This window comes from Arabidopsis thaliana, assembly GCF_000001735.4.
Source record: "Arabidopsis thaliana chromosome 1 sequence".
In the NCBI taxonomy this organism is placed as follows: Eukaryota; Viridiplantae; Streptophyta; class Magnoliopsida; order Brassicales; family Brassicaceae; genus Arabidopsis; species Arabidopsis thaliana.
Genome location: NC_003070.9, coordinates 8,193,452 through 8,205,694, shown reverse-complemented (window position 1 = coordinate 8,205,694; position 12,243 = coordinate 8,193,452). Strand labels below are relative to the sequence as shown.

At 35.0% G+C, this 12,243-nt stretch overlaps 6 protein-coding genes and 2 long non-coding RNA genes across 15 annotated transcripts; 3 read left to right on the top strand and 5 right to left on the bottom strand.

The window, feature by feature from the left end:
* Positions 1-313: 313 nt before the first annotated feature.
* AT1G05793 lies at positions 314-534 on the top strand. The gene has a single exon (NR_138963.1). It is a non-coding gene; the product is annotated as an other RNA (long non-coding RNA).
* Positions 535-1,376: 842 nt separating this feature from the next.
* RALFL2 (RALF-like 2) lies at positions 1,377-1,762 on the bottom strand. The gene has a single exon (NM_001084116.2). The coding sequence runs from the start codon at positions 1,731-1,733 to the stop codon at positions 1,440-1,442; it is 294 nt and encodes a 97-aa protein (NP_001077585.1). The 5' UTR covers positions 1,734-1,762; the 3' UTR covers positions 1,377-1,439.
* A 631-nt stretch (positions 1,763-2,393) lies between these two features.
* AT1G23140 (Calcium-dependent lipid-binding (CaLB domain) family protein) lies at positions 2,394-3,549 on the top strand. Its single transcript, NM_102162.3, has 3 exons — positions 2,394-2,633; positions 2,838-2,933; positions 3,043-3,549. The coding sequence occupies exons 1-3, from the start codon at positions 2,523-2,525 to the stop codon at positions 3,331-3,333; spliced, it is 498 nt and encodes a 165-aa protein (NP_173727.1). The 5' UTR covers positions 2,394-2,522; the 3' UTR covers positions 3,334-3,549.
* An 899-nt stretch (positions 3,550-4,448) lies between these two features.
* AT1G23130 (Polyketide cyclase/dehydrase and lipid transport superfamily protein) lies at positions 4,449-5,374 on the bottom strand. Its single transcript, NM_102161.4, has 2 exons — positions 5,057-5,374; positions 4,449-4,975 (listed from the first exon to the last, which is right to left on the bottom strand). The coding sequence occupies exons 1-2, from the start codon at positions 5,259-5,261 to the stop codon at positions 4,698-4,700; spliced, it is 483 nt and encodes a 160-aa protein (NP_564190.1). The 5' UTR covers positions 5,262-5,374; the 3' UTR covers positions 4,449-4,697.
* Positions 5,375-6,078: 704 nt separating this feature from the next.
* Positions 6,079-7,109, bottom strand: AT1G23120 (Polyketide cyclase/dehydrase and lipid transport superfamily protein). Of its 2 annotated transcripts, none has more exons than NM_001332591.1 (2): positions 6,733-7,109; positions 6,079-6,607 (listed from the first exon to the last, which is right to left on the bottom strand). In NM_001332591.1, the coding sequence occupies exons 1-2, from the start codon at positions 7,055-7,057 to the stop codon at positions 6,336-6,338; spliced, it is 597 nt and encodes a 198-aa protein (NP_001323157.1). In that variant the 5' UTR covers positions 7,058-7,109; the 3' UTR covers positions 6,079-6,335. The 2 variants fall into 2 exon arrangements, with proteins under 2 accessions (NP_001323157.1, NP_173725.1); NM_102160.3 differs by having other exon boundaries at positions 6,106-6,607; positions 6,733-7,056.
* A 254-nt stretch (positions 7,110-7,363) lies between these two features.
* Positions 7,364-9,248, top strand: AT1G23110 (fold protein; the record flags this gene model as incomplete). 7 transcript variants are annotated; one of them, NM_001198139.1, is made up of 6 exons in its annotated part: positions 7,364-7,624; positions 7,948-8,196; positions 8,276-8,331; positions 8,418-8,496; positions 8,564-8,702; positions 8,782-9,141. In NM_001198139.1, exons 2-6 carry the CDS (start codon positions 8,030-8,032, stop codon positions 9,085-9,087), a joined length of 747 nt encoding a protein of 248 aa, NP_001185068.1. In that variant the 5' UTR covers positions 7,364-7,624; positions 7,948-8,029. The 7 variants fall into 7 exon arrangements, with proteins under 7 accessions (NP_001185068.1, NP_001185069.1, NP_173724.2 ...); NM_001198140.1 differs by having other exon boundaries at positions 7,943-8,196; NM_102159.3 differs by having other exon boundaries at positions 7,489-7,847; positions 7,943-8,196; positions 8,782-9,248.
* Positions 7,587-8,152, bottom strand: AT1G05787. Its single transcript, NR_138962.1, has one exon. It is a non-coding gene; the product is annotated as an other RNA (long non-coding RNA).
* On the bottom strand, positions 9,220-9,919 carry AT1G23100 (GroES-like family protein). The gene is made up of 3 exons (NM_102158.3): positions 9,724-9,919; positions 9,499-9,638; positions 9,220-9,407 (listed from the first exon to the last, which is right to left on the bottom strand). The coding sequence occupies exons 1-3, from the start codon at positions 9,826-9,828 to the stop codon at positions 9,359-9,361; spliced, it is 294 nt and encodes a 97-aa protein (NP_173723.1). The 5' UTR covers positions 9,829-9,919; the 3' UTR covers positions 9,220-9,358.
* Positions 9,920-12,243: the final 2,324 nt, after the last annotated feature.

Sequence of the window (12,243 nt, the reverse complement as noted above, 5' to 3'; positions counted from 1 at the left end):
TCCAAATTCCAATCCTTTTAGTATTCATAGTATTCCAAATTTACTTTAATTTGTCGATACATAATAGTGTTTATATCTATATATTTTATATTAGTGTTCTTTTTGGGGTAGTCTTACAAAATGGATTTACGTTGTTCATATGTTTTTGGAAAAACATGTATTTTATGTCATGAAATCATTGGTTGGTCTATTGAAAAAGGGCTTATTGTCAAAACAGATCATTTTTTATTAAAATTTTTGATTTTGAGATCTTTTAGGTTGGGCTTTGAAAAAGAGTACTTTATGCTAGCGAGAAAGACTATTTTACCCCTATCAACTGTATCTTCTTCTTTTTTCTCTTTTTCCGACCACCACCACGTTTCCTCCGCCAAATTTTTTAGATTTGTTTCTGTTATATTCTCCACCGGATTCTTTTGTTTCGACTACGTTCACAAAAACTAAACCCTAAAGGATAGTGCACATAGGGAACCCAAGGAGAAAATCAAACGGATTGAGAGTATTAATCTTCTTCCTCTCTTTTTTCTGTCAAATTGTGAAGTAGATAAACCAAACTTGTCTATCTAATCGAAAAAATGATATAGTATATGCTAATTTACACAAACCCAAACCCAAAACAAATGCTTGAAATCCTTTTCGCTAACTTTCTAATGGCTTATCAATTTCCAATTGAGAAGCTTAAAATCTCTTCTTCTTTTTTCCTGCAACTTTGAAAATTGGTGTATTAACCATGAATTGAGTTTGAAGAGAGGAAGGAGAAACTGAATCTGACGACAGGGAGGTGCCAACAATAACAGAGCAAACATGAAATTTGTATTGACCATATGATAAGATGTTTCAATGTCGAATGAATGATTTGATGAAGCAAGGGTACAAGCGTCATTTCATATAAGAAAAAGTACCTCAATTTGTAAATCATTATAAAAGTACCTAATTTTGTAAGTTTTTAAGTTTTTCAGGCATTATAGATAAATATCTCATTGAAAAAACACCATTTTTCTTTGTTTACCCACATATTAATTTAAAAGAAAATATATTTATTTATTTTAGGTCTATATATTTTTTCTTGAAGGCAAAATTTTATACAGTCATTTCCTTTTCATACCGATAGCAACAGGAATAATTGTTTTTACGAAAGAAAAAAAAAACACAAACTCACAAACTATGACAACTAGACCAAATTCACATTGATCTAAATGCTGAGAATGCATTCGTTAATAGATGTTGACTCAAATACCACATGGAGGTAAAACAACATCAATTTATATGGCGACGACAACCATTTTTCCTGGCTATGCATTTCTTGATCATGACAATAGATATATGGAGCCAAATTAAAGTGAACTAAAGAAATATAAAATAATATATTTATTCATTAATGGTCGTCTAGTTGCAATAGTTTCATATGATTTTGCATATCTATAATTTTAATCATATATTGTTCAGTAGAGCTGCTTGGCCTTTGCCATCACTGCGACTACATCTAGTACTTTTCGAGGATTCCGAAGATGGGCTTGCTTACGGCGATCACGTTCACATCTTGTAATTTTCTCACATCCTCGCTTGTACGGCTTCTCCGGTTGTTGTGGACATGAAGGATCTTTAGGACTACATCCACGTGCACCATCACGTCCTATTGCTGGATATCCAATTACTTTTTGAGCTTCCACCTTCATGATATTCATAAACACAAATGATAACAAGAGTATTGTCACGAGCATATGTCTTGCTTCCATTATGATCAGATTTATGTTTTTGATTTTACTAAATATATGTATTTGCATGTAGAAAACAAAAGTGATATATATATATATATATATATATATATAGTGAATCTATTTTACTAAGAATTGTCTATACATATTACTGTTTAAGTAAATGTGACTTTTTTGTTAATCAATATGAAGTGAATTTACTTTTTCAATCAACTATTTAGAATGTTTTTTGTTAAGATAACAAATCTTGTGTTATTCTTCATTCCTGATTTATTTTCAAAAAATTATAAAATCTAGTGTTATTGAACTATAGATCTATACAAATCAGGTTTTCTTGTTGGGTGATTTACTATAGTAATCCGCTATATTTTTAAAATAGCCATATCTAGATGTATTTATGTCATAAAACTATTGGGTGGTCTATTAAATTGATGTATTGTATAGTATTCATATATTTATCTTCAAAGGGTTCAAATTCCTTGGTATTTAAATTTTATAGTGGCTATATTTAAGAAGGAATGTGTAAGACTAATTCTTAGAATATCTATGAAATGAATCTAATTTGTCATAAACTTACTGGTCGGCCTATTGTAAAAAAAATCACAAGTCCTATTCACCAAAAGAAAACAATTCAACGATTACTATTTTAATGCAAAGCATATAAAGATTCTCCAGAAGATGCTCTGTGTAGACAAAAGTCAGAGACTTTAAAAGAGGCCAGAAACATATCATCTGCTTCATTCTTCTTCTGCAACTAGTTTCTCTTCTAAGAATCCAAGTACAAGACAAAAGACAAGAGTCCGAGGAGACATGGAGAATCTGGTGGGACTTCTTAGAATCAGAGTGAAAAGAGGGATTAATCTTGTTAGTCGTGATTCTAATACCAGCGACCCTTTCGTCGTCGTAACCATGGGTTCTCAGGTATCTCTCTTATGTTCTCTGTTCTCTGTGTTATAAAGATCGTGTTTTGATCATCTGAGGTAAGATAGATTAGCCCATTATACTCCGTAGATTCCAATTTTGAAAAAGAGGAAACTTTAGAAGATTTGGAAATTACTCTGTTTTTGATGGAACTTATAATGGACTTTTAAGAGACTTGTGATGATATCAATCGATTTGTCTCAGAAATTGAAGACACGTGGTGTGGAAAATAGCTGCAACCCTGAGTGGGACGATGAATTGACGCTTGGAATCAATGATCCTAATCAACATGTGACTCTCGTGAGTTAGTTCTTGATCTTCTTGAAATGATTCTTGATCTTAAAGGAGTCTTTTGGTTTTGGTGAAGAGATTATGTTTCTGAGTTTTTGTTTGTTATGTTTCCTTGTAGGAAGTGTATGATAAAGATACGTTCACTTCCCATGACCCGATGGGAGATGCGGAAATAGACATCAAGCCGTTTTTCGAGGTTCAAGGAACGGATATTCAAGAACTCACTAATGGAACCGAGATCCGTAGAGTGAAGCCGAGTGGAGATAACTGTTTGGCTGAAGAGAGTAGGATCATCTTCAGTAATGGAAAGATTCTTCAAGACATGATTCTCCAGCTGAGAAATGTAGAGAGTGGTGAGGTTGAGATCCAAATCGAGTGGATCAATGTTACTGGTTCAAGCGATTTTTGAAGGAGAAATGTATATAGAAGTTTTTTATATTTGTTTCTTCTGATTTGTAATAAGGCAGCGACGATGTCATATACTCATATCTAACTCAAAATGTTACAACTTCCATATGCACACACAAATAGGGATTCGTTGAACTCATTGGATATTGATTTATTTTTCAGGAAGGGTGTTACACACCTTCTCATACTCAATGTGCCACTTCATAGTACATTTCCAAGCCCTTCTTGCTTTTGCTTTACATGTATAGTGATCAAGAAGCTCTTTAGATCTTTCATTACATCTCCTTCGATTATCATAGATTCGTACCAACAACAAAAAAGTTGAGTTAACTCACTCGATATCGACTGTACACAAGATTGCTACCTTACTTAGCTTATAAAGAAAACAATCTCCCTTTTGTTTTTTTCATCATATAGTATCCATTGGCTCTCTATGGTACCTCAAGGGATTAAAAAATATGATGTTTCTAAATAGCTCAAGCCCTCAAAACGTATACAAGAGTTACGGTGCCCTAAGGTCGCGCATGTATACAGCCTCTATATCTCTTATACACGCGAAACCAACGAAAGGCATGGCTACGATGAGTAAGACCACTAAATTCGATTGTATGCGAGATTAGACGTACGAGAGTGATCGATTATAACAGTGGATAACAAAACATATAGAATTGGTTAAAAGTTAAACAAATAAAAACAAATTTAGGTCAATTGGTGAAATAATAAAAAAGTGATACAAAATTGGTTAAGTAAGATGATTCTAATAATAATATATCATTAATTACAAGAAAATAAAGGTAATTTTGACGGAATTTCCCATGAAATTTTAAGACTTGACCATCACATGAATTGTTTGGGCTTAGCAACTTTAATTATTGTACTTATAAGAAGTATACAACTTTATTTGGGAAGTCTGTCAGTTGAGCTTTGCCCCAATTGGTTTATCTGGTAGTCAGAAATGCAGGCGACCTTATTACCTCCTACCATTAGTCGGAAAGCATTCCAATCTCGGGACATACAGTGTGGTGGTCCTTCGGAAGAAGTTGACTCTGAAGTACTTCAGTGCGTTTCTACCGAGGCTGGCCGGATCAGCCGATAGGGTTTATCATAAAAAAAAAAAAAAAAAAAGTAGACGAACGCTTTTACTTTTCTTAAAACATAACATGCATAGGCGAAACATATAGCAGCAACACAATTGTTATAATTTGCAACTAATTAAAAACTTCAAACATACGTAACACAAACTCTGCAATACTTGCAGTTCAGATCTCTTCATAGAGAGAGCACATTATTGAAAATTTGAGATATCTTACAAAACACCCACAAACATAGATAGATAGATAGATAGATGGATATCCAAGGAATCCTCTAGACTTCGGACAAAAGCATTTCGTCCATTGATTCGGTTAGCTTGGCAAACAACTCGAGCAGCTTCTCCGGAGGAGCCACCTTCTCGTCAATCCTCTCATATTTTAAGTGACACTTAACCACACTTCCCGGTCCTCTTAGCTTTGGGGTTGCCTGGATAGTGACCAAGAAGCTCTTGAACTCTTTCGTCAGATCTCCATCTATTACCCTGAGCACTAACAGATTCTTCTCCTGATCCACTGCCTCGATCCTCTCCCTCGCCACCTTGGGCTGCCCATCTGCACCCAAAACGAAGGGTTAACCTATCAAATCTTGTATGTTGTTGCAAAATTATATTATAAATAAACGTTTGTGTTTACCAATAGCATAGTTCCAGAATATGACACTGCCAACTTTGCCAAACTCTCCCTCATGCAAAGCACATCCCTGGATGTCAGGAGTGGCTTTCGCAACATCTTGTGGTCTTCCAGAGAGCATGTGATGGAACTTCTTTGCCGATGCTTTGATCTCAATATCTACCTCAAGTTCCCCTTGTAGAGAAGACTGACGCGTAGCTTGTGCCATTTTTCTTATACGGATGTTTTGCTTCTCTAGGTTTTAATGAGAGTGAGTGAGAGTCTCTTTGGAAATTCATAGCCACTTTTATAGAGGAAAGAATAAGCAATCTGTGGCAAGAGTCATTATTCTAAAACAACAGAGTTTCGGAATGTTGGAATATATATGGTCCCTTACGGAAGGGAAGGAATCAGACCAACTAGCTGATAACAACTACAATTTCTTTTAGTCAGTTGTGGCCTTATGGGAATCGATTCAGTGATGTGTCCACAAAAAAAAAATATGTTTCAAGATTGTTATAGGCTGCTATTATCGACCACATATACCAACGACAAAAGTAAGCCCGTTCAGAAGACCAATATCGTTATTCGAAAGCATGTACGTTGTCTTGAAGCCCTGCTTGTAGAATCTGCAAATTAAATAACTTCTCGTATAGTACTATTCACATATCACAACACAACTTCCATTAATCGATTTTTGGGAGCGTCATGTGTATTTTTATCTAATAACTCTAACAAATCATTGTAAGGAAGGATGAGTAATTCCTCTAAGCTTTTTACGTAGAAACTTTTGCATGTAAATACTTATATGTAAAATTTATAGCGAAAATGAAAACATTTGAGAAATGTATATTAGTAAAAGAGAATCACTTTTTTCATGTCAATTTTCTCTTTTAGGAAATTCGGTGCATGGAATTCATGCTTAGTTAGCTTTAGGAATATAAATTCCTCATCATTGATTAATCAATAAAATAGATAGTATAATACCATACTATTAGAAAATAAATTTATCCAATAAATAGAGTCATTTAAAAAAAAGACGATTGTGTAAACATTTAAAAATTTAATGGTTGGCCATTTGTAAAAGTAAGTGCACACAACAATTGAAATAGGTACTTTGTGTCAAGGATATGATATCCTTGACACTTCAGATCTATTCTGTGAGTAAAATTAATACTGTATTTTCATATTAGTTAATATGCGATTTGTTTCATGTCATCATTTATGAAAATTTATAAAAATATTATTTTCATAGCAAGATCTGATTTATTTGACAAGGAACTCGGAGACATTGATGATATATTCATGATTCAGACAACAATCTAGTCTCGAGGTCGCGTGTGTAATCTTCAACGAACGCAGTGTATCTGGTAGGGGGAGGAACGTCGTCATTTAACTTCTCGTATTCCCATGTCCACTTTGCAATACAAACTTTATGATCCTTAGGAACAACGTCAAGTGTTATCTTATAGCTCTTATATTGCTTTAACACATCTCCTTCAAGAGCTAAGAAAGACACCGACTTGTTCTCTTCATCTACGTCTATCTTCTCTTTGATCTGCTCCATTTTTCCATCTATAATAAACCCAAAGTAACCGATGGAATTCAAGAATTAGAAAAAAAAAAAAAAAAAAAAGAGAGAAAAAACCCTATTTTTCAAGACTCCTTAAAAAACATAGACAGCTAGTTATAGTACATACCAACGATGAAATTCCAGATCTGAATAGAGGAGTTGGATGTGGGATCGTCACGATGAACATAAACTGCCTCTGTCTTGTCCGTGAAATTTCCTTCTTTCTTCTTGAAAGTCTTGAAGAATCTCTCGGCGGTCATATTCACTTGGATCTCTAATTCGAGAGTCTGGACACCAGCCATGGCTCTAAGATAATCCAGTCTCTCACGCTGACTTTTCTGTTGTTTATCTTTACCATAACAAAAAGCATAGAGTAGAAAACCAAGAGAAGAAAACAAAAATAGAGGTAGGCAAGGTAGGTGCCTTATGCGTAGCAGTTTCTTGATAAGCATAACACGTGTTGTTAATTCATATTTTAAGTATTGTCTAAGTGTATTATACAATATGTATTTTCATTTTTGTGTTTGGTAAGAACAGTATTTATTTTCATTTAACAAGTAACAGGAAGCGTAATTTTGTTGTTGGTAAACTAAGGAAGCGAAAATTATTTTATTAACTAAGAACAATATTTAAATGTTTTCTTTTCACCATAACCAAAGAGGACACATTTCATAAGAATGAATATGCGACACACACTACACGTTGGTCTTAGCCCATATTTGGCCCAGACCTATAAAGTATAAACCATGCATGACGCTGACTCTGAGATACGTTCTTGGTTCGGATCAAAATCAAACCGGTATATAAACCGGATAAAACCGGGACTGGTAACTGAGTAAGAATATTGATGAAGAGAATATGCCGTGGAACAGAGAGAGTTAAGGAAAAAGATTCGTGAGTCATTCGCATCTCTCTGACTCTGATTCTCTCTGCTTAGTTCTCCTCGTTCCTTCTCTCTCTCTCTTTATAGCATTTCTTCTCCAACAATTCTTTTCGAGTTTTTACGGCCATTGCTTCAGGTTCTATCTTTCTCTATAGGTTTGCATGTTTTCTATGCAATCATTTTCTGTAATATAGCTATGTGTGTTTGCTTCTTCTTAGCTTTTCCGTTGAATTTTATCGAAACGCTATATGCTTTGTGGCCCTTATTCACATAAAATTCATACGAAATGGAAAAGAGAAAAAGCAGATACAATTCTGGTCATTGATAATTCAGCATATCATGCAGCAATCAAATTTTAGGTGTTGACTTGTAACCAATATTTCTCTCTGGAAAACACATGTATGACCAATTATTATGGTTTAATTTATGAATACATTTTTATTTTTGTCATCAGAACAGAACAAGGGAGACAACAAAGTAGTTTGATTATTCTGGTGGCGTATAGATAAATGTTGGTTGTCTGTGGTTTAGCAAGATTACCATGAGTCTGCAAAATGTATCAAAGTCGAGCAATGCCCTTGAGGGTATCCACGGGGTTCATGTCACGTCTCATTCTCCTTTCTCATTTGAGAAGACAACTCAAGTTAGTGACTTTCAGACCAACACCAAATCCTCTGTCATGGAATCAAATCAAAGACTTTCCATCGAGTATGTTACATAACATTAGGTTGTGACATTCTCAGCTTTTGAAACGGTTTCAGTTACTGATTTAGTTTCTCTGTTACAGACGTTTTTGGCAGCAAAGACCTCCATGCTTAAGGCCAATCTGTTGCAGCATTCGCGGTACGCTTCTTGTTTTCGATCTTTTATCTTTCCAATCTCAAGATGGTTGATCGGTCTTTTTATTATGCAATCGAAACATATGACAGGTGACCAGAGTGTCTTAGAAACAGCTGCTAATGTGGCTACTTCACTTCCTTTCATCTTCCTCGGAATGCAGGCACCAAGGTAAAATGTTCTCTTTGCAAATATCATTTCAAGTAGAGTTTCTCTGACAAGATACTATCCCATGTAGGAAGAATCTGAACACAAAGGTGTACGCAAACTCCCTAATTGGAGTTGGAATTGCGTCGAGTCTGTATCATGCCTCTAGGGGAAAGTTGAGGAAGTACCTGAGATGGGTAGATTACACAATGATAGCCACAACAACAATAGTAAGTTCCACTCTTCTTAACCCATCTCCAAATTCTTCTTTAACCAAATATAACCGATTAAATCTGGTTATGTGGACAGTGTCTCTCAAGGGCTCTAAGGAATGAGAACCCAAAATTTCTGATGGCTGCATCAGCTTTAGTTCTACCTTTTCAACCTCTCATGGTCTCTGCCGTTCACACTGGAATGATGGAGGTCGCATTTGCTAAAAGAAGCTTAAAGGATCCAGATCTCAAAACAGCTCATAACGTACACAAGATGTCTTCCTTGCTAGGAGGTGCTCTGTTCATAGCTGATGATTTCTTCCCCGAGACACCTTTCCTTCACGCAGGCTGGCACCTCGCTGCAGCCATTGGAGTTGGAACATGCAATAAACTTCTTGAGTAGATCATTTCCAAAATTGCTATTCTTAGAACAGTGAAACAAATGGTTTCTCTGTTTCTCCTAATCAGTCGACATTACTAAGAAGCATTTCTAGACTTATAGTCAGTAATCTCTATGTAAGAAGTAGATCATCATCATTCCCAAACAAAAGAGATTATTGAATTATAAGAACTTGTTGCCAACAGTGAAGAACAATCATAACAATTGATCCAAATGTCAGACAATTGCAGACAACAAAACAAAGAGGAATCATAAATTCTATCTCTTTAACACATCACTCGTGAAGTGTAGCCATGATATCTTCATCCCTATACAATAGGAACCTGCAAAGAGAACGAAACACACAGTGAGAAATCGAAAATACTGATAAATTTCACTCTTAGAGGAATTACATCGAACAGGTTAAGAACATACTCTTTCTCTCCAAGCTTAACTTGAGTACCGCCAAATTCAGGCAAAAGAACATTGTCTCCTTCCTTAACCGAAACCGGAATTAGATTCCCTGCTCTGTCTCTAGCTCCAGGACCAACTGCTATAACTCTCCCGGAATTCAACTGTGTTTAATCAAATCCAACAAATTTCTAGTTCGTCCAATCGAAGAAATGGGTAAAGATGAGAATTTTAAAGAAATTCGTTTACCTGAGATGATTTCTCCGGTAGGAGAATGCCGGAGACGGTCTTTGACGGTGGGAGAATCTTCTCCACCAATACACGGTTGAGAGTCGGGATCAAACGCTTCGCCATTTTTATCTGATTCGACGACGACGACGGAGATCGGATTACGAAAATGTTGCTCTGCTTAATTTCGCTAAGATTTAGGGTCTAGGGTTTAAGCACAACAGGTGTTCCGGGTTTTTAGGTTATTAAGGTTACTTGGACTTTACGTGGCCCAGGCCCATTCAGTATTTCTAAAATTATTGAGTCAATCCCTTTTTATTTGACTCGTTTCATGTTAATAAAAAGTAGGGTATATGCATTAATTAATTCAACATTTTTCATTAATTAGGTCAATGGTATTGACATGCATTAAAGTTTTACTCGTGATGTAGACAAATAACATTTCTCGTTCAGTAATTTATGTACAATGTGTTTGTGAAACCGTTCGATAAAACGTTATTTTACTAAACATCACGTCATATCATAAAACCACTTCATTTTTTTATAATCTTCCATTTTTGTTCTTTTTATAAGAAAAACGGAGACACTACGAATAGATAACAAAAATCGAAATTTACGAAAATGATCATATTACAAAAGAAAGCCACAAAACAAAATATAATCAATGGTAGGAACATGCCTTGGCGGAAGAAGACATAGGTTTGAGCTCCCAAACGTGAAAATATTAAGTCGGAGATACAAAAAGCTTATTTTGTGGAACTTGCTTGACTAGCAAAATATAACTGTTTTTGTATCTCCATACTGAACTACAAAGAGTCAAGCTTATTCGATTGCCAATTGAAGCTCCCAAACGTGAAAGTGTAAATCATTGTTGCCATTAGTGACGCAATCCGAGATCAGCTCTCAACATCTAAAATTTATTTAAATATGGATAATAGTTTGCTCAGCCGGTAAAAATATTTCATGAGTTTTGCGTTTGGGTTTACAGTTAAAAAAAAAATACTTCGAATACTCAATGTTGTGGTTGCGGGTTCGTTTCAAAAAATAGACATTGAATACAAATATAAAACTAGATGTCGTCAACATTCAGCAGACCATTGATGTCTAAATCGATGGAAAAGTTTGTGGAAAAATAATGCACGTATGCAAAACATTTTAGACCACATAGGTTTGAGCTAACAATTTTGAATAGAACAATTACTTTATTACATAGTGATATCTCTAGGTCAGCTCTAAATTAAATGAATTGACAACCAATTGGAAAATAATGATTCAAAAATATTGAAACGAAAAAATCCAAACCGTGTTAAACTTATCCAAAAGTACATTCAACTTTATATCCATCTTGAAATTTCAAAACTAAAGAGCTTAAACGAAAAATTGTATTGAATGTCCCTACCTCTAACTATTCTTTCTCTTTTGGGGTCAAAACCTCTAACTATTCTTGTTTTTTTGTTTTGATAAGAAACCTCTAACTATTCAAAAGAAAAATTCTGACACTTGGAGGTCCCTAAAGTGGGCAAAGATGATAACAAAGCAACACGCGATCAAAAGCTCAATGTGTCTTTTAGGAGGTCCCTAAAGTATAATAAGTATGGGTTTTAGATCTCGTGACAATGATGAAGAAATGGATAGGCACTATAGCATAAATATTCACCTTAATTATCATCCAAGCAAGAGTCTAAAAGAAAAAAGGGGATCTTGACACTAACATCGTATCGAATCTCACCATAAATTCAAAGAGAACATTACAAGCCTTGCATCGTGCACCGACCTTTTTACTTTGGAAGATTAGGAGGAGATCATTCACGAAGCCTAATAGGACAAGAGCCAAGTTTTAATCATTGGTGGGTTTGAAGTTCTTTCTTGAGGTGCCACGCTAGTATATAAGTCTATGTCATGTTTCACTTAAGACCATTTGAGTTCGTGCTTATTTGTTATGATTGTGGGTAGATTGGTTTGACGATTTAGGTTGTATATGTACAGTTTATATGTAGTAGAAGATATGAAAAGAAAAATACAGCATCTAAATTCTTAAGTATAATGTTCTATAGTAGAAGTCAACAACAGAAAAAAAGAAAGAAAAAAAGTGTTAGGACTTGATCACATTTTGGATGAAACCCACGTACAGCTCTTTTCGGTCACAGTTACGTATATTTTCATGAAGATAAGAACGTGATGCTAACAAACAAAAACCAAAATTGCATCAACACATCACGATAATGCAAAAACCAAAAAAACATATCAAAGACAAATCCGTATAAGTGGTTTGATGTACTATCAAGTTGGTTCCGAATAGGGGTTGAAAGAAGGTTGAAATAATAAAATCGGAGGACCGTTCTTGTCAGTCGTCACTATCTCAAGTCGCATTATTATTTTTAGGGACCTATATATTTTACTATTGGACAATTGGGTCACACCGGTCAGATTGTATGGTTGCAACTTGCAAGGAAATGGATATTGACCTCTTCCTTTTTTCACACTTATTTGAATATTTGCTAATCAGCGTTAATTCAGACTTAAGATAACACATTGTCTCAT